Source organism: Quercus suber, unplaced genomic scaffold, assembly GCF_002906115.3.
Source record: "Quercus suber isolate HL8 unplaced genomic scaffold, Cork oak 2.0 scaffold_179, whole genome shotgun sequence".
NCBI classification, from domain to species: domain Eukaryota; kingdom Viridiplantae; phylum Streptophyta; class Magnoliopsida; order Fagales; family Fagaceae; genus Quercus; species Quercus suber.
The window spans coordinates 576,364-597,294 of NW_027069638.1; the positions used below are offsets into that span (position 1 = coordinate 576,364).

The 20,931-nt window shown below is 37.5% G+C and overlaps 3 protein-coding genes, 1 long non-coding RNA gene and 1 pseudogene across 4 annotated transcripts; 2 read left to right on the top strand and 3 right to left on the bottom strand.

Moving 5' to 3' along the window:
* Positions 1-1,491, bottom strand: part of LOC136069588 (glutathione S-transferase F13-like) — a 6,109-nt pseudogene extending 4,618 nt beyond the window's left edge.
* Positions 1,492-6,741: 5,250 nt separating this feature from the next.
* LOC136069590 (uncharacterized) lies at positions 6,742-7,311 on the bottom strand. Its single transcript, XM_065778294.1, has one exon. The coding sequence runs from the start codon at positions 7,309-7,311 to the stop codon at positions 6,742-6,744; it is 570 nt and encodes a 189-aa protein (XP_065634366.1).
* Positions 7,312-9,394: 2,083 nt separating this feature from the next.
* Positions 9,395-11,161, bottom strand: LOC112013961 (glutathione S-transferase F13). The gene is made up of 3 exons (XM_024046348.1): positions 11,015-11,161; positions 10,805-10,853; positions 9,395-9,846 (listed from the first exon to the last, which is right to left on the bottom strand). Exons 1-3 carry the CDS (start codon positions 11,159-11,161, stop codon positions 9,395-9,397), a joined length of 648 nt encoding a protein of 215 aa, XP_023902116.1.
* Positions 11,162-13,562: 2,401 nt separating this feature from the next.
* Positions 13,563-18,329, top strand: LOC136069577 (uncharacterized). The gene is made up of 2 exons (XR_010630800.1): positions 13,563-13,779; positions 17,969-18,329. It is a non-coding gene; the product is annotated as an uncharacterized LOC136069577 (long non-coding RNA).
* Positions 18,330-19,060: 731 nt separating this feature from the next.
* LOC112013962 (serine/threonine-protein phosphatase 7 long form homolog) lies at positions 19,061-19,770 on the top strand. The gene is made up of 2 exons (XM_024046349.1): positions 19,061-19,078; positions 19,153-19,770. Exons 1-2 carry the CDS (start codon positions 19,061-19,063, stop codon positions 19,768-19,770), a joined length of 636 nt encoding a protein of 211 aa, XP_023902117.1.
* The last annotated feature ends 1,161 nt before the right edge of the window (positions 19,771-20,931 follow it).

The following is a 20,931-nucleotide window of genomic DNA, read 5'->3' on the forward strand; positions in this document are numbered from 1 at the left end:
AAGTATGACGATACTCTTCAGATAGTGTACAAGTCCAACCAGATTCAAATCATATGCGTCAATAATTGTAAGCGCGAAAATGATGAAACCAGGCGATTCAAACAGGTATTTATACTCCCCCTTAAGTTCCCCAAATGTAACCGCTTGCTCATAAAAGCAAAAGATCATGCCGTTGAAAGTGGAAAACGTGGTGCCGCCAGAATTTAATGTGGGCACCCATTAAGTCTTGAAACGCTACAAACGCGCATCGGGCAGTCAAAAAGCCGCCAGCATCAACACGAACTGAAGTGAGGCGACTCATCTAGAGAGCCCACAGGTGTCAAAACTCTCCTCCCCGCCCGAGGGAACATGCAGCAGGGTTTTGAGGGGCTATTGTGGGGCCCGTGGGCCTGATAGCCTCGGCCCATCGGATGGTAGGCCCAAGGACAGCGCCGAGGAGGACTGACCAGCCAAGGCTAAGTTAGGCAAAACCTCTGTTGTGACCCACGCCGAGGACCTGTTTGTCCTCGGCATTCTAAAGATAACTTTCGGGAGGGGACAAGCTCAGAGCAAGCTGTCACATTCGCACTTAATGCATTCACCTAACCCCTCTGACCACATTAATGGGGATATAACCCCTTGGCATGGCAACGTTGATCAGAGTGAACCACTTGAGTACTGATAAGGCCTCTGATGGGACGGACGGCCAGAAGAAAGGCAAATGGATGATCAACAGATGGAATAAGGAGATAGGCAGATGGGAACTATATAAGAAAGGCAAGTAAAGAAAGAAAAGGGGGGGGGGGGAAAGAAAGAAGAAAAGGGTCTCCTCGGCCATGGGCTGAGGAGCATCCCCCCATTTGTAAAGAAACTCTTAGCATTTTTTTTTTTTATATAGAAAGTCCATGCATGGTGATCGACGGCCAACACCTAAACCTTTAACCCACTCTCTATAAATTTATTGTTTGGGCTTGTTGGGCTGAAAACCCAGCAAAACTCAGGGTCAATCCAAACTGAGTCCCTACATGAGCATAACTGCATAATTGCCATTTCAGCCATCAATTCTCAAGAAGTTGAATATCGAAGGGCATATTACTAATTGGATTTCTCATACCAAATGTTGTGGAAGAGTCTTTGATTCAAAAAACTTACCAAAAAGACTAACTTCGCCATCTTTGAAAGCAGGTATTTCGCCAAATGGCTGAAAGAGAAATTGAAGTAAAAAGGGTAAAAAAAATCTATGTTATTATCTTTCTAAAAGTACTTTCTGAAACATAGCAATAACAACTGATAAAACAACCCAAGAGAGCAAAATAAGTTTCAACAACAAAAAAAAAAAAGGAAAAGATTTTAATGGAGCTCTCACATTTAGTGAAAGAAATGGCTGTTGTTGTGGGCACCAGCAACCATGTCAATTGCCAGGAGCTCATAATCAAGGCCTTTCTCGCAGAGGCAAATCAAAACTCGTGCGGTGCACGTGGAAAATAGAGCCCCATGAACTTTAATTGCCATGACTAGCTAAGCATGCAAGAAATTTCTTGTTGAAAATTAAGAGTGATTAGACATGAGGACCAGGTCTTGTGTTTAAATAGATGAACAAGAATTGGTAACTTATGCAGATTTTTATCTTTATGTATGATGTATTCCTTCTCTTATTCTTTGTTTTCCTAATATTCAATGCTGCCGGACATTTTGTTGTTTTATTAACAATCATGCTGGAGAAATATTTTCTTTATTATTGTTTGAAGCTAAGCAAACTTTGATGCATATGCTGCAAAATTGAGGGTCACCGGCCTCATAGGGATTCTCATCCCTCCTTCTACAAAAGCGAATATTGGGATCACAACTTCACCCTCTCTCCTCTTAAGGTACCACTCCCCTTCTTCACAGTACTTCAAACTCACATTATTGGGTATTCCATAGTCGACGATGAATTTGTTCATCATCTCGTCAGACTCAACCAACTTCTTAAACTTACCCATTCCCCAAAGATGACTAAAAGTTCTAAGAGAAGAAAAGGAGGAGTAAAATCAAGGAAATTTGAGATTGATAGAAAAAGAAGACTTACAGAAGTATGACGGTACTCTTCAGATAGTGTACAAGTCCAACCAGATTCAAATCATATGCGTCAACAATTGTAAGTGCGAAAATGATGAAATCGAGCGGTTCAAACAGGTACTTATACTCCCCCTTAGGTTCCCCAAATGTAACCGCCTGCTCATAAAGGCAAAAGATCATGCTGTTGAAAGTGGGAAACGTGGTGCCGCCAAAATTTAATGTGGGCACCCATTAAGTCTTGAAACGCTAAAAACGCGCATCGGGCAGTCAAAAAGCCGCCAGTGTTAGCACAAACCGAAGTAGGGCGACTCGTTTAGAGAGCCCGCAGGTATCAAAACCCTCATCCCCGTCTGAGGGAACGTGCATCAGTGTTTTGAGGGGCTATTGTAGGGCCCGTGGGCCCGATAGCCTCAGCCCATCAGGTATTAGGCCCAAGGCCAACGCCGAGGAGGACTGACCAGCCGAGGCTAAGTTAGACAAAGCCTCTTTTGTGACCCACGCCGAGGACCTGTTCGTCCTCGGCATTCTAAGGATAATCTTTGGGAGAGGACAAGCTCAGAGCAAGCTGTCACATTCGCACTTAATGCATTCACCTAACCCCTCTGGCTGCATTAATGGGGATATAACCCCTTAGCAGGGCAACGTTGGTCAGAGTGAACCACTTGAGTACTGATAAGGCCTCTGATGGGACAGACGGCCAGAAGAGAGGCAAATGGATGATCAACAGATGGAATAAGGAGATAAGCAGATGAAAACTATATAAGAAAAGCAAGTAAAGTAAAAGAGGGGGGGGGGGAAAAGAAAGAGAGAGAACAAAAAGGCCTCCTCGGCCACAGGCCGAGGAGCATTCCCCCATTTGTAAAGAAACTCTTAATATTGTTTATAAAGAAAGTTCATGCTTGGTGATCGACGACTAGCGCCTAAACCTTTAACCCACTCTCTATAAATTTATTGTTTGGGCTTGATTGGGCTGAAAACCCGTTCGTACTCAGGGTCAATCCAAATTGAGTCCCTACAATATATAAAAGAATTTGTTGTGTTTTTGGTTGAGCTAATTATCACACTTAGCTAATCAGATCCAAATTTCACCCAATGATGTCATTCAAAGTTGTGTAAAAATATATTGTTAATACAATAACTATATAAATTTACATTGACACAAGTCATTTTGCATTTATTTTTTTATTCCTTTTTTACATATCCAAATGATGAAGGAATAGAATAAATGGTGATTGTTGTGTGTGAACAAAGAGAAACAAATAAAAAATAAGAAAATTGATATTTTAATGAAATATAGTGTAAAATAAATAATATGATGTGAGGTTTTTTTTTCTTTTGTTCTTTTTTTCTTTTTTTAAGTGAGTGTGTAAAATAGAAAAAATGGGTTATTATATTAAAATAAATAACATAATTTGCAAGCGGATGCAAATATTCTAAGAGCACTCACATCAATGTGTGTATAATTAAAAAATGTCAAATTTATACATATAAACCCAAAAACTACCTACGTCAGTCAATCTATTAGTGTGTATATTTACATTGTTGCTACAGTAACTATGTATATTTACAAGGTTAGAGCAATTGTACAAACAATTGCAAAATAGAAAAGGTGGTTTACACATTTTTGCTCAAAAACTATCCACATCAATCTCTTTATATCATTGTTTACGTACATTTTTGCTATAGTAACTGTGTATATTTATACAGTTACTGTAGCTTTGTATCTTATTTTTGTAATAATTTGTTGTCTCACCTCTTCCATCGGATTATCTCTTCACTTCTCACATTTGATTCTCTCTCTTCCCTTACCCTCTTCCTTGTCTATTCCTTTGTCAAACTCATCCTAAATCAAGATCCCAAACTCATCAAATCCATAAAGAAATCATCAAAGTCATATTGCAAAGAAGACAAAAAGAAGTGAAGAAGAAGACAATAAGAAGAAAAGAGAGAGAGAGAGAAAGAGAGAGAAACTAATAAATGTGAAAAAAAAATGATTACTTATATAAAATAGTATGTATAATAGATAATCTAATGCATGTGTTCTTTAAAATCGATTATGTAAAAAAAAAAAAAAAGTAGGTTATTATATTGAAATAGACAGAAAAATTTAGACATGCGAATACTCTTACTATTTACATGCAAATCTATTTTTTAATACTTCTTTATTCATATGAACAAAGAGAGAGATATGATTTGAGAAAGTAATAAATTTTTTTTTAATGAAATGTATTGTGTAGGGACTCAATTTGGATTGACCCTGAGTACGAACTGGTTTTCAGCCCAATCAAGCCCAAACAATAAATTTATAGAGAGTGGGTTAAAGGTTTAGGCGCTGGCCGTCGATCACCAAGCATGAACTTTCTTTATAAACAATACTAAAAGTTTCTTTACAAATGGGGGAATGCTCCTCGGCCTGTGGCCGAGGAGGCCTTGTTGTTCTCTCTCTTTCTTTTTTTCCCCCCCTCTCTTTTACTTTACTTGCTTTTCTTATATAGTTTTCATCTGCTTATCTCCTTATTCCATCTGTTGATCATCCATTTGTCTCTCTTCTGGCCGTCTGTCCCATCAGAGGCCTTATCAGTATTCAAGTGGTTCACTCTGACCAACGTTGCCCTGCTAAGGGGTTATATCCCCATTAATGCAGCCAGAGGGGTTAGGTGAATGCATTAAGTGCGAATGTGACAGCTTGCTCTGAGCTTGTCCCCTCCCAAAGATTATCCTTAGAATGCCGAGGACGAACAGGTCCTCGGCGTGGGTCACAAAAGAGGCTTTGTCTAACTTAGCCTCGGCTGGTCAGTCCTCCTCGACGTTGGCCTTGGGCCTAATACCCGATGGGCCGAGGCTATCGGGCCCACGGGCCCAAAAAAAAGGAAGAAAAACCTTACTATATTCAATTCTGATACGTATTCATTTATAAGTTTAAAATTTTTCTTCTCAAAAAAAAAAAAAAAAACAGTTTTAAATTTTTAATTGGATGATGGCCAACAGAAAGAAACTTATTGATTAGCAATAGTAAAATATATCCATTATATAGACTGTATAAAATCCACATAAAACTTATTAAATATTGGGAGTTCTACCATTCTAATTATTATCACTTGAAGTTAAAAATTTTGTAGTCCAAATAGAATTGTCATTTTTAATTTTTAAGAAGAATCAAGATTCAAATCTTCCGTTTTCCACTGTTTGTAATTGTAGGGTTTCAATTTGTAGCACAAATCCAAAAGATATGAGACGTGAGCCTAATAAGCTCAATACAATGAATTTGTAAAGAGTGGGTGTTAAAGTTGGGCTATTTGTGAATTGAATAGCGGCTAGTAAAGATTTTAAAAGCTGAACAAACATAAAAACACACTTTAAAACCTGATTAATTTGGTGTTCGAGGAGATGAATTATGAATTGAACCACTGTTCCTGAAAGCTAACACAGTCCTTAGTGCTACAGTAATTCTTTTTCTCTCATGTTTCCCTACATTTTCTCAATCTCTCTTTTATGGGAGGTCTTTTACATTATATAGTTTCCTTTCAGACCATCTTGATCGTACACTTGTTAATCATCTAAGTCTTCACTCGAGTATATATCCCATCAAGCATCTTTTTTGGCTTTCTGTGAATAGTGGTGGTTGAGACTACACTGTTCAGGGGTCTTCTCCATATAAATGCAGCCAGAAAAGCTGCTTTAGTGTATTTAATGAGGTGGTAGCAGCTTTTCTTTTAGATATTTCTGTATTTTTATCACCTTTGTACATGCCTGAAGTTCATCCTTATCGTTGGAACTTCCTAGAAAGTCACCTAAACCGCCCAAGTACCTGCTTGGCTGATATTCATCGTATACGAGAAGGATATACTCCTCGGACGATATTCTTCCATCCATTCTTTATGCGATTCTCAACTTTAGGCCTCTCCCAATCATTTATTCCTCCTTGGACATGTCCACGTCCTCGGATAAAACCCAAGGCCCAATATACAAATTTGGACTCTTATTCTTAGGTTTTAAGTTCAACCCTTTATAGAGGTCGGGATACATTATCTCAGCTCCACTGTCTTGGTCCACCACCACCCTCTTCACATCATACCCTTTAATTCTGAGGGTGATTACTAAAGCGTCGTCATGGAATTGGATGGTTCCAATCTTATCCTCACCCGAAAAGCTTAAGACTGGTGGAATATCCATTTTAGCTCTCTTCGAATCCTGATTAATGTCTATTGTAGATAAACAAGTTACGGACATTACTCTGGACGGGTAGGATCTTGTTCTCCCCGGTGCAGCGAAGATGACATTGATTATTCCCAAGGGGAGTCTTGAAGAAACATCTCTTCGAGACTCTGAGCTTGCTTGGCTCCCCTGACTACTGGAATGATGCAGGAGTTGTTTTAATTTGCCTTCACGGACAAGCTGGTCCAAGTGATCCTACAGACTCCTACAATCTTTTGTGATATGCCCATGATCTTGATAGTACTAGCAATAGAGGTTATGATTGCGTCTTTCAGGGTTTCACATCATCTTATTCGGTCGTTTGAAGAACGATTCATTTTTAATCTTCTCCAAAACTTGATGCACTGGTTCTCGGAACACAGCGTTGACTGCTTGAAGACTCGTCGACCCTGATTGTCTAGCAAATTCTCTCTGTGGTCTATTGTTACTGTAACGATCTGACTTGAAATCCCTCATCTCTTGAGGGATAACCTTATCCTTCCCTTTCCCCTACTGTTGATCCTCTTCAACCCTTTTATACTTATCAATCATGTCCATCAGTTGACACACATTGGCGATAAGTTTGCCAGTCAGAGATTTCCTCAAACCATGGTCAGTGGGGAGGCCGAGTTTAAACGTACTGAGGGCCACTTCGTCAAAATCGCCGTCCATCTTGTTAAACATCTCCCAGTACCTATCTGAATACGTTTTCAGGGTTTTACCCTCTTGCATGTTCAAGGATAGCAAGGAAGCCAAAGGCTGAGCGACTCTACGACATGTGACAAAACGGGAACCAAATGCTTGAGTGAGCTCTTTGAAGGAGCTTATAGAATTTGCTCTCAAGTTGTCAAACCATCTCATTGCAACTGGTCCTAGACTGGAGGGAAAAACCTTACACATCAAAGTTTCATCCTTAGAATGGACAACCATTCTTTGGTTGAAATGACTCACGGGCTTCATAGGGTCTGTTTGACCATTATAGATAGTGAACGTTGGCTGATGAAAATGACGAGGAAGTCTTGCCTCTTCAATCTTACGCGTGAAAGGCAATTTGGAGATTTGGTTCAGGGCCTTGCTCATAGCGTCATTCCCTACACCTCCACGTGACGGGCTATAAGACCGTCGTTTACGATAATGCTCATCCTCATAGGAAAAGGATTCACTAGGTGGGGTTCGAGACCTACACCTATAATTAACATCTTGTTCGTCATCGGAATAATCGTCAGAATTCGAAGAAGTCCGCTTCCTCTTTGCATGGCGCAACTCCTTTTTTAATTGATCAATCTCTAGTTGCACGTTCTTGTTATTCTCTGCATGGGAAATATGACTTCCACCTCGAGGTTGGTTTCGGTCAGTATGTGTGGTAGGCACATTACCTTCACGATCACTTCTCTACTCTAGGTTGAGAAAAAGATCAACGTGTTGGGATGCTCTGAATTCTGCTGGTTATGGACTTGGTTCTACCATCGTCAACTGGTGCTCTCACTCTAGCTCAAGCTCTTCCCATAGACGGTGCCAATTGTAGGGTCTCAATTTATAGCCCGAACCCAAAAGATATGGTATGTGAGCCCAATAAGTCCAATACAATGAATTTGTAAAGAGTGGGTATTAGAGCTGGGTTATTTGCGAATTGAACAACGACTAGTAAGGATTTTAAAAGCTGAACAAGCATAAAAACACACTTTAAAACCTGATTAATTTGGTGTCCGAGGAGATGAATTATGAATTGAATCACTGTTCCTGAAAGCTAACACAGTCCTTAGTGCTACAGTAATTATTTTTCTCTCCTGTTTCCCTATATTTTCTCGATCTCTCTCTTATGAGAGGTCTTTTACATTATATAGTTTCTTTTCAAACCATCTTGATCGTACACTTGTTAATCATCTAAGCCTTCACTTGAGTATATGTCCCATCAGGCGTCTTCTTTGGCTCTATGTGAATGGTGGTGGTTGAGACTACACTATTCAGGGGTCTTCTCCACATAAATGTGGTCAGAAAAGTTGCTACAATGTATTTAATGCAGTGGTAGCAGCTTTTCTTTTAGATATTTCGTATTTTTATCACTTTTGTACGTGCCTGAAGTTCATCTTTATCGTTGGAACTTCCTGGAAGGTCACCTAAACCGCTCAAGTACCCGCTTGGTTGATATTCATCATATCCGAGAAGGATATACTTCTCGGACGATATTCTTTCATCCTTTCTTTACACGATTCTCAACTTTAGGCCTTTTCCAATTATTTACTCTTTCTCGGACATGTCCACGTCCTCGGATAAGGCCCAAGGCCCAATATATAAATTTGGACTCTTATCCTCACAGTAATTATTAAACTATAAAAAAATTATTATTACAAATAATTAAAGAAAGAAGGATAGTGTTGCAATTTATTTATTACAAGAAAAGGATAACATCATACACAAATGCAAGTCAGCTGCATATATGTTACTCAAACATGTTGTTACACTTTGGGGAAGGTTCGTATCAGTGCTATACTTTAAAATGGCTAGTATAATAGAAGGTTTTTTATTTTTTATTTTTTTATCCACTTATATAGTTTATGTCAATTTAGTATATACTCAATGTAAATGGGATTCAACACATGCCCATATAATGCAATTACTATTCAATGACAATCAAATGCATATAATATGGATATGATAATCCCATCATTTAAATCTCTAATGTCTTTGATAAGTCCATGTTACACTATAGTATTCTTGAGTCACATGGCCTTACCAAATTGACCATAATTTCACCCTCAAAAAAAAATAAAAATAAATTGACCATAATTCCGTTCACAACCCAAGGGAAGGGAGCATAATATTGTGCATATGTGATTTGAGTACTTTTTTAGGTTGCGATAAAATGTTATCAAAACTAATCTAGTAAGATCGTGTTGATCAAAGGCATGTCAACAGAACGAGGGCATTAGGAATTTATGTGAGGAAAATTGCAATGCCATAGATTATGCGGATTTAGACAGATGATATTTTGCAAGATTGCACTAAGCTGATTAGAAATACATAAATATGATAAATATAGATGCGACTAGCTCTTTCTTAAATCGTGGCACATGCTTATTATTGCTTAGCAACAAAAGGAAGGTACGTAGTTACTGAGTTATTACATGTTGATAGTTTGAGTTTGACACCCTTCAATTCATCCTCATAAAAGGGACATGGTTTCTGAAATTTTAACAGTGGCAGGCCTCGAGGAAATGTCATTCCACCAAGCACTAACATGGGGACGAGAAGTGATGGTATTGGCCTTGCTAGTTTTCATGAAGTAAACAAGGTGAGGAATGTGGTGCAGATCAGCTAAGCTATAATTTTCTCCAGCAAGGTACTTATATTTAGACAACCTCTCCTCATACGCGTCCAGGACTTTTCCTAGCTTTTCCATTTCAGTTTCAATAACTTGCTTAACAGGAGCTTTCCCATACTTTGGAATGACAATTATTTGTCGAAGAATTACTGAACTTGGACTGTCAAATTTATGTGCCTCCACTTCCATCCATGTCTCCACAAGGGCAGACTGTGTTAAGCTATTGGATAGGAGGAGATCAGTCCCAATGTCCTTGTGCTTGCGTGCTAAGTACCTGTTAATTGCCCTTGATTCTAGTCAGAATAGTATTTGCCACATGATTAGTAAGACCAAATTACTCATGATATACCATTGGCTTATAGAACCATAACTTGACGAAATGTTTGATTCAAGGTAATCTTTTAGAATTTTTGAAAATTCGCAAGAATTTCGGAACATTTTCATGTTTGGTTGCAAAAGGCATAGGGAATCCTCAAGGGAATCGAAATATATGCAAGGGACTATGAGCATTTGGATACCCACAGAAACTCATCCCTTTGTTTTTGTGAATTTGGATTACTTTTTAAAAATGTGGGTAATCCATATTCCTCTGACTTGGGAAATTATTTTTAATGTGAAAACAATACTCTTGGTTTAATACCCTGTGTCTAAGAAAAACATACCTATTCTCTAATATCTACTCATTCTTTACACTTCTGATTTTAGAACACTATTGAAATGCGTTCAAACTACAAGGAGACTTCTCTCCTGTTACACAAAATAAAAATTCTTTCATTGAACCTAAGTTTGATTTAATCCAACATGTTTTATTTGTAAGAAGCCACATAAAAATAATGGATAATATCCCTCACATTTAGTTTATGAACATTTTTCTCAACCAAAAAAAAAAAGTTTTAAGAACCTAAAAATATTTTAGAAAGACTACGTAATTCATTAGAATTTCTAAAAATAAAAACCAATAAACCTGAAAAAAAGGTGGATTGTTAAACCAAATATTAGGATCTCATGGTCAAATGTATAAGAACCAAATATTTGGCTCTCGACAAAAATTTATAATTGTGGAGTGATCAACATGCTAACGGTATTCAGTGGTAAAAATTTATAAGATTTGTAATTAAACCAAATGTGAGCATAACTGCATAATTGCCATTTCAGCCATCAATTCTCAAGAAGTTGAATATCGAAGGGCATATTACTATTGGATTTCTCATACCAAATGTCGTGGAAGAGTCTTTGATTCAAAAAACTTACCAAAAAGACTAACTTCGCCATCTTTGAAAGCAGGTATTTCGCCAAATGGCTGAAAGAGAAATTGAAGTAAAAGGGTAAAAAAAATCTATGTTATTATCTTTCTAAAAGTACTTTCTGAAACATAGCAATAACACTGATAAAACAACCCAAGAGAGCAAAATAAGTTTCAACAACAAAAAAAAAAGGAAAAGATTTTAATGGAGCTCTCACATTTAGTGAAAGAAATGGCTGTTGTTTGTGGGCACCAGCAACCATGTCAATTGCCAGGAGCTCATAATCAAGGCCTTTCTCGCAGAGGCAAATCAAAACTTGTGCGGTGCACGTGGAAAATAGAGCCCCATGAACTTTAATTGCCATGACTAGCTAAGCATGCAAGAAATTTCTTGTTGAAAATTAAGAGTGATTAGACATGAGGACCAGGTCTTGTGTTTAAATAGATGAACAAGAATTGGTAACTTATGCAGATTTTTATCTTTATGTATGATGTATTCCTTCTCTTATTCTTTGTTTTCCTAATATTCAATGCTGCCGGACATTTTGTTGTTTTATTAACAATAATGCTGGAGAAATATTTTCTTTATTATTGTTTGAAGCTAAGCAAACTTTGATGCACATGCTGCATGCAAGTCACTTTCTACTTGCTACAACTACTACTAGAACATATTACAACATAAAAACTTCAATGATTGTACTTATTCTTGTAGAAAATTACATTGGAAAGCTCATTCGTGGATGTTGATAGAACAAAAAATGTATTAAAGAAAAATAATAATTAAGTTGACCATCTGGCCTCTTCACTTTTCACCCCAAAACAACAATCAAGTATCAATGATCACAAGTGTGTCCTCCATTTTGATGAACCTATTCAATAGCTTTTGTGTCAAGTGAATAAATTAATCTGGCCTCTCATATATCGAATGCATAAAAGACTTATTACTTTATCAGAGCACGTAACTACAAAATATTAGCTTACATTCAAAATAATTGTTAGTTACTTATTCTACATACTCAAAATTGACCCCAATTAAGCATATGGATCAATCAAGGGTAATATGGATCCAATATTTATCCTGGTTTGTATCTAAAACAAAGGCTCATCAATCATCATTCGCCATTAGATGGTATCAGGTTCAATGTTGGTAAATTTCATGACAATATAAAATGTCATTTGTGTCTTTAATGTGTCTATGAAGATCAAATCAAGTTCAAGCCAGTTTGCCTAAAAAACAACTTAAGAAAAGAAAGACTAACAGTACTCAACTGACTTTTGATCGAGTCTTGGTTGATCAAAGATCGACTACCACTCAATCAAGGCTTAATTGATTGAAAATCGTGGCTGAAGTCTTTTAAATTCTAGAAAGTTATATGTGCTAAGATTTTTGTACCCTGCTTACATCGAGTATAAAAGGGACTATTATACACCATTTCAAGAGGCATGCAAGTCACTTTCTAGTTGCTACTACAACATATTACAATATAAAAACTTCAATGATTGTACCTATTCTTGTAGAAAATTAGTTTGGAAAGCTCATTACGTGAAGTTGATGGCCAAAATGACATTTGTTCATTTCGCCAAAACAAGTAGCAAAATGCTTATGTTCTGAAACTATCTAGCAAAATGCCCCTGTTTTTAAACTCGATTGAATGAAAATCAAGTTATTTGTAAAATGTTACATGGAACTTGAGTTCTATGTAATATATATATATATACATATATATATTAAATTTTTTTTGCCTATAACTCGATTTTTAGAAAATCGAGTTTAAAACAAGGGCATATGGCTAAATAGTTTCAGAACAGGAGCATTTTGCTACTTGTTTTGGGCTAAATGGGCAAATGTCCATTTTGACTTGAAGTTGATAGGACAAAAATGCAAATAAATAAATAAAATAAAATAAAATAAGTTGACTCTCCTCACTTTTAACCCCCAAATTAACTTCAATCAAATATCAAGGTTCCCAAGTATGCCGTTTATTTAGATGAACTATTTAATGGCTTTTGTGTCGAGTGAATAAATTAATATGGTCTCTTATATATCAGATTGATAAAATAATTATTACTTTATTGAAGCACGTACCTACAAAATATTAACCTACATTCAAGAAAATTATTAGTTACTTTTTATACATACTCAAAATCAATCCTAATTAAGCATATGGATCACGCAAGGGTAATATAAATCCAATATTTTATCCTGGTTTGTATCCAAAACAAAGGTTCATTAATCATAGTTAGCCATTAGATGGTGTTAGGTTTATTGATGGCAAGTTTCATCACAATATAAAATGTCATTTGTGTCTTTAATGTGTCCATGAAGATCAAATCAAGTTCAAGCTAGATTGGGTAAGAAACATCTCAAGAAAAGCAAGACTAATTGTACTCAACTGCCTTTCGATCTAGTCACGATTGCCAGAAGATCAACTACCACTCAATCGAGGTTTCATTAATCAAAAATTGTGGAGTATAAATTCTAAAATACTCACAAAATTTTTAGATTTTAAAAATTGTGCTTAGATTTCTGGGCCAAATTGGCCAAATACCATCAATTTTTGAACTTTTTTGCACAAAAATACTGTTTTGAAAATAAATAGCAATCTACCATCTTTTTAAGTACTCGAGTTCTACCGTGGCACAATGACATGGCATTTGGATTTAAAAATTCCGCTTAGCACTCGAGCTTCATGAGCTCGAGTACTTTGCAGGTAGACAACTAAACTCAACCTTATTTTTGCTACTCTCACTTTCACTTCTCACTCACACTCACAGAACAGACTCACTCACATACTCTCACTCTCCTTCACACCTAAAGCCCAAACCCTCACACCATCGGCGGCAGAGAACCCGTCGGCGGCAGAAGTCTTCGTCGGCGAGCTCTCCCTCTCAATCTCGCTATCATCTCCCTCTCAGTCTTGCTCTCACTCTCTTCTTCGGCAGCAGAAGCTCTTCTTCTTCTCCATTTCTCACGGCAACACAAGTTCGTCACTCTAACTTTTCTCTTCTTCGTTGACCTCTCTAATCCTTTATTTCTACTAAATCTGAATCGATATAGGCTCTGGGATGTGGGTTTCATTTGAATTTTTTTTTTTTTTTTACTGGCCGTCCGTCCCATCAGAGGCCTTATCAGTACTCAAGTGGTTCACTCTGATCAACGTTGCCCTGCCAAGGGGTTATATCCCCATTAATGCGGCCAGAGGGGTTAGGTGAATGCATTAAGTGCGAATGTGACAGCTTGCTCTGAGCTTGTCCCCTCCCGAAAGTTATCCTTAGAATGCCGAGGACAAACAGGTCCTCGGCGTGGGTCACAACAGAGGTTTTGCCTGACTTAGCCTTGGCTGGTCAGTCCTCCTCGGCGCTGTCCTTGGGCCTACCATCTGATGGGCCGAGGCTATCAGGCCCACGGGCCCCACACCATCAATTTTTGAACTTTTTTGCACGAAAACACTGTTTCAAAAATAAATAGCAATCTACCATCTTTTTAAGTACTCGAGTTTGGTGAACTTGAGTACTACATTTTCCAATTCCACCGTGGCACAATGACATGGCATTTGGATTTAAAAATTCCGCTTAGTACTTGAGCTTCGTGGGCTCGAGTACTTTGCAGTTAGACAACTAAACTCAACCTTATTTTTGCTACTCTCACTTTTACTTCTCACTCTCACTCACAGACTCTCACTCACATACTCTCACTCTCCTTTACACCTAAAGCCCAAACCCTCACACCATCAGCGGCAGAGAACCCATCGGCGGCAGAAGTCTTCATCGGCGAGCTCTCCCTCTCAATCTCGCTATCATCTCCCTCTCAGTCTCGCTCTCGCTCTCTTCTTCAGCAGCAGAAGCTTTTCTTCTTCTCCATTTCTCACGGCAACACAGGTTCGTCACTCTAACTTTTCTCTTCTTCGTTGACCTCTCTAATCCTCTATTTCTACTAAATGTGAATCGATATAGGCTCTGGGATGTGGGTTTAATTTGAATTTTTTTTTTTTTTGTGGGTTTGCTTCGGTTTCATCTGATTTATTGTGAGTTTTGTTGGGGTTTTGTTATTTGTTTGTGCGTTTTGTTTGTTCCTGTTCCATTCCTGTCATCAAAATTTTAATTAGACACATTGTTTTTGAAATTTGTAGGACAAGAAAAAAGAACAATGTAAATTCTTTGATTTGTTTTTTTTTTTTTTATTCTAATGATTTATATCTTTGTACCTAAAACTGTGGTGATGTATTGTGATATTCTAAATAACTAATCTTCCTGGTGTCTCTGCTCTTAGCTATTAAGGAAAGCGTAGGATACGTTTCCTTTAGCATAGTATCCCCATTCTAAATATTATGTGAAAAATGAATTTTGGAACTTGAACCCACCTCAAATTTGAAAATTTTCAAAAGGTTATGCTAACCTCTTCTGATTTTGCTCCATAAGGCCCTCTAACAACATTAGAGCACCAAGAAGTGTAAATCTGATGGAGGCACTATAGGTTATCTCTTTCTACTCTGTCGGAGTAGCTGGGGAGTTATGGGGTTTTGTATTGTGCTTATTAGGGTTGAGTTGGGTGATGCCTAGGATGGTGTTGGATTTACTTACCTATTGGACAGGTTTATGTAGCCAAAAGGTGCATGCTGAAATTTGGCCCGGGGGAGGGGGTATTCCTTCATGTTTGATGTGGATATTTGGAGAGAAATGAATGTGTACATTTAAAAGTAAAGAATGTTTGAGAATCCAGCTGAAATTTCAGTTTATGGGAACTCTTTTCTAGTGGGAGCAATTTGTATTGTGCTTATTAGGGTTGAGTTGGGTGATGCCTAGGATGGTGTTGGATTTACTTACCTATTGGACAGGTTTATGTAGCCAAAAGGTGCATGCTGAAATTTGGCCCGGGGGAGGGGGTATTCCTTCATGTTTGATGTGGATATTTGGAGAGAAATGAATGTGTACATTTAAAAGTAAAGAATGTTTGAGAATCCAGCTGAAATTTCAGTTTATGGGAACTCTTTTCTAGTGGGAGCAAGCTGCTAGGTCATTGTTTGCTTCAGATCTTGTAGATTTTATGGAAAAATTGCACCTTAGTTGATTTTCCTTGTACTTTGTTTTCTCTTTTAGGTTCTCCCTTTTTTATACTCCCAGTGTACTTGGGCTACACCCTTTTTTATTAAATTTATAAAAAAAATTCCAAGAAGTGCTTGATTAAAAACCAACAGCCTCTTAATTCCCAAACCTCCATCATGAATTGATGAGCAAACATTCCAATAGACCAAATGTTTCTGCATTTCCAAAAAAACTAGTTGACGTATGAGTATTAGATACTTATATGAATCTTTTGAGGTAAAAGAAGTAAGAGCCTATTTGGTTACACCATTTTCAGCCTGTTTTTTGTTTTTTGTTTTTGTTTTCTAAAAATCATGGGCCCCACTAGCGTGATAGTTGTTTGGCAAGTGTTTTTGTTTTCATTTTCTAAATTGAATCCATTCTTCACTCTGCAAAACAAAAAGTAGGAAATTTTTTTTGGTGTTTTCTGACAATTGAGAACTAAATTCAGTGGCAATTTTGTAAATAAACTGAAAATTTGTTGGGCCCACACATGTGTTGTCTCACTCAAACTCAGCAAGTATACTTTTCCTCCATTGTGTTATGCCACTTAAGTACTTGAGGTGTTTGAGTCTTCGCAAGGTAAATTAGGACGACATTGCAATATAGTTTTTTGGAGACTTGTGTCGTATTGCTTGATGTGGCGAATTTGGAGAGAAAGGAATGCTAGATGCTTTGAGGGATGTGAGCACTCCTTACTAGAGATTAAGGGGGTGTTTGGTGATAGTTTTTAAACAATTATTTTTAGTTTTTAAACAACATTTTACGCATTTTAACGCACTTTTTCACCCACACGTATTTCTATAAATATTTTTAAATAACAATTTTCAGTTTTTAAACACATGTACCAAACGAGTCCTAAGTCTTTCTTCATGCATACTCTCCTTGTTTGGAGTGTGGCTTTGTCACATTGTTCTTGTTTTTCTCTTCCTGCTTTACTTGATCATTGTAATTTTGGTTCTTGATTTTTGCCCCCACAGTACATCCCCAATGTACTTGGGTTGTCTATTTTTTTCTTAATAAATTTTTTTTCGTTACCTATCATAAAAAAAAAAAAAAAAAAATTTCCCTTGAAAACTTGTTTCAAAAATAGGAGCCAAACACAAATCATGCCAAAATTTTGCTTCGAGAAATGGTTTCAAATACAATTTTTAGGAAACAGTTTTCTAATTTTGGAAAAAAAAAAAGTTTGATGACCAAATAGGCTCTAAGTTTTTGTTAAAAAAATCACAACAAAAATAGTTTTGCATGAAATATTGAATTCTTGATTTATTTTTTTGGGTCAAGGATGTGTTGAATTCTTTGAGATAGCTCTTCTTCATTTGTGGTTTTTGTGCAATGTACAAAATTACAAAGTCCTTCAGCTTTCTATGTTAATTCTCTAATTAATGTGGTCCTTCATTATTGTATGTTGAAATTCCAATAGAAATTTCTATTTTAGAATATGATAGCTGTTGGGTCAGATGAAACTTGGAAGGGGAGCAAGGGATTCAATCAGCATCTAAATGCCATAATGGGAAGGGGCTTAATGAACCAAACTAGGAATTTTGCATGAAATATTGAATTCTTGATTTATTTTTTTGGGTCAAGGATGTGTTGAATTCTTTGAGATAGCTCTTCTTCATTTGTGGTTTTTGTGCAATGTACAAAATTACAAAGTCCTTCAGCTTTCTATGTTAATTCTCTAATTAATGTGGTCCTTCATTATTGTATGTTGAAATTCCAATAGAAATTTCTATTTTAGAATATGATAGCTGTTGGGTCAGATGAAACTTGGAAGGGGAGCAAGGGATTCAATCAGCATCTAAATGCCATAATGGGAAGGGGCTTAATGAACCAAACTAGGATGTTAATGAGACAAAGAAGTTTGGGAAAACTTGTCACGTGAATGTAGGAAGGATAGCATGTTGTGATACCAAGTATATATGGTGATAAAAACTAGTGTTAAATTTGAAGTAAATATATGGAAAGGATTAGACATTTTTAGTGGCCGATACTTGTCTTCTGCTTTCTTTACAAATTTTTCCTTGGGTGCTTTCTCTCTAACCTTGGGCCTGTTGGAATCGATGCTGTATGGAGAGAAACAACAGGCCATTGTCATTATTTTAGTAGACATGCAGGTTTGGTTGCTAGTGGACCTTATAGCATTCTTTTGGGGGCATAGAGAGAGGCAAAGGTTAGAAGCTTGATGGGATTTAGGGTAAAGGGTTGCTACAATTTTGATCAGATGGTATTAGATGTTCCTAAGGCCCATGCAGATACATCCACGAGTTGATGGACAATTGCATTTTTTGAGAGTTTTGGTCTACTAATTTCATTGTATTATAACATATGTGGATGAATAAGTTTTTTACTTTTTCCTTTTTAATTTCATTTTTGTTTTCTATGTTTTTGCAAAAGGGGCACTATATTGTTAGAATTCTATATCAATCACAAACCTTTGTAGCTTGATGAGTGTCCTTGTACTTGCCTGTACATCTTCTTGATCTCAGGTTGCAGGTTCAGTTATGCTTCTCAGCTTTTGTACTTTGTACCTTTTATTTTTCAAATAAAATTTTTTGTTTTCTCAATATTTTTTCTCTTAAGTCATAAACGCCCTATTAGTCTAAAAATACGAGTGGCTTATACATAAAAGCATGGACTTTTGGAGTTGGATTCAGATTGGGGTTCTTGATCAAGAATTTAAGTTTCTTAATTGATCAATATCGTTGTTTTGGATTGGCGTCCGAATTTAGATCAAATGTTCATTTTTAAAACCTTTCTTAAATGTCTTGATGAGAGGTAGTGTCATTGATTCTACCCATGTCCTTTACACACATTCATCAATGTGTCCATATACAAAACACTTGTCATTACATTCATTTTATCAATGTTCTGAATTCTCACAAAGAATTAAAATAGTGTGCATATGAATTGTAAGTAAGTGGGTTAAGAACATAGGTGTATATTATATCTTACTAACCTAACCATGCACATCCATACACACACATTACATACATACATACATACATACATACATATATATATATATATATTTGAAGTGAATTTTTCCCTGATTGTTGTTGTCACCAAATGCCAGATATGGACCCACATCAAGCGGGACCCTCTATACAGACTGTCTTGAGGAGGCAGCCTGTGCATCGTTCAAGTTTGCTTTGGGATGCTCATTTGGAAGGCGAGGTATGCACTTGTCCAAAATCGTAGTCAATATATGTAGTAGAAAGAGTTTTGGAATTTAAGAAGTGTAAGTAATACTAAGCTGCTTTGTTTGCAGGAAGTGCCGGGTGTACTAACTTGTCATCACCGAGATAAAGGTCTACTTGAAGATGGTGCAGTTTTAGATCCACGGATTGCAGCTTATATCACAGATGCAGGATTAGATGGGCTGCTTCGGGTCCCACATATGGATCTTGACCATGCATTGATCACAGCGTTGGTGGAGAGATGGCGGCCAGAGACGCACTCATTCCACTTGCCTCACGGTGAGATGACCATCACGCTACAAGACATGGAAGTTATAATGGGGGTACTTGTAGATGGCTTGCCAGTGGTGGGATATACTGATAGGAACGATTGGGCCCACTTCTGCTGGGAAATGCTAGGGCATATCCTGCCAAGAAGAGATGTTGGAGATCGTCGCAAGAACGTTGCAGTGATAGAAGGGCCGAGGGTAAAAGCCAAATGGCTTGAGGATCGGTTTAGCAACCCTCTCCCAGCTGACGCCACCGAGCAACTTGTGCAGCAGTATGCTCAGTTTTACATATTGGAGATGTTGGGTGGTACGCTGTTTATGGATAAGTCTGGCGAACGGGTCTCACTTATGTATCTGCAATTTTTCAATCCAATCAGCAATAGAAAGAAGTATAGTTGGGGTAGTGCAGCACTAAGTTAGCTATATAGACACCTCTATAATGCATCAAAGAAGACAGCCAAGCAGATTGGCGGTGCATTGCTATTGGTGCAGTTGTGGGCGTGGGTGAGGTTTCCACACATATGTCCTGTGATGAGGCATCCACACTAGGCACTGCCCGCAGGTCCACTTGCTATCAAGTATGTAAGATCTTAGATAGTTACTGTTTTACATTTCTGCATTAAGTTTTTATGCATGAGAATTATGTAAGTAACTAATATGGCATTTATGTTTCTGTTGTTTGCTAGATGGAAAGGGGCTAAGATAACAACTGAACATGGAATGCACATCCTACGCGCCTATCGTGTGTCGCTTGCTTCGCTACGGCCAAATTAGGTATCATGCCTTACAAGTGGGAACTGCTTTCACATGTAGTTGTTGTACTTACAATTTGCTTTGGAATGAATAAACATTTTTTTTTAAAAATTTTTTTTTTTATTTCAGAGCAAAGTTACATGTATTGTTCACATTCGTTACACATTTTTTCTAATTATATTGTTAATATGGTTGTTTGCATCGGTTGGATCATTGCAGATTGTGTGGGAGCCATACAGAAATTATTTGGGTTCCTTTCCCGCATATTGTACGGCAGGCCAACACATATAAAGGTCTATCGTGCCACTCATATATTTTTGGGTGGTTGAAGGCCATCACCCTGAACGTGTTCTTCGACAGTTTGGGATGAAGCAAGGCATACCCCCAGATGTTGATACTTCAGTTGACCTTCACAAGATAACTCTCTAGGGCAAGCAACAAAAAAACTGGGCCTAAGAACATGCCACGCATATTGCTAAATGGGCTGCGCACGCCACAATTGCCGATGCACCGCCCTTTCATGGGGAGATGAACTACAATGACGAGTATATGGTGTGGTTTCGTCCTCGTACTGTTCGCCATATTACAAAAGAGACCTCATACTGGGACACTTTGGTAAGTTTACAAAGACTATTTTGTTATAAATGTACCTTGCTTCGCATAGTTTAGATCAACCTACTAAGACTACTCTTGTATATTTGTGACAGGTTGAATCACAGTTGAGGATTATGGCAAAGTGCAAACCAGGGTCTGAGATCTACACCGACTGTATTAAGGCCTTGCAATCTGTTGAAGAGATTGGTCGGTTGACCTTGGATGATGCACGGG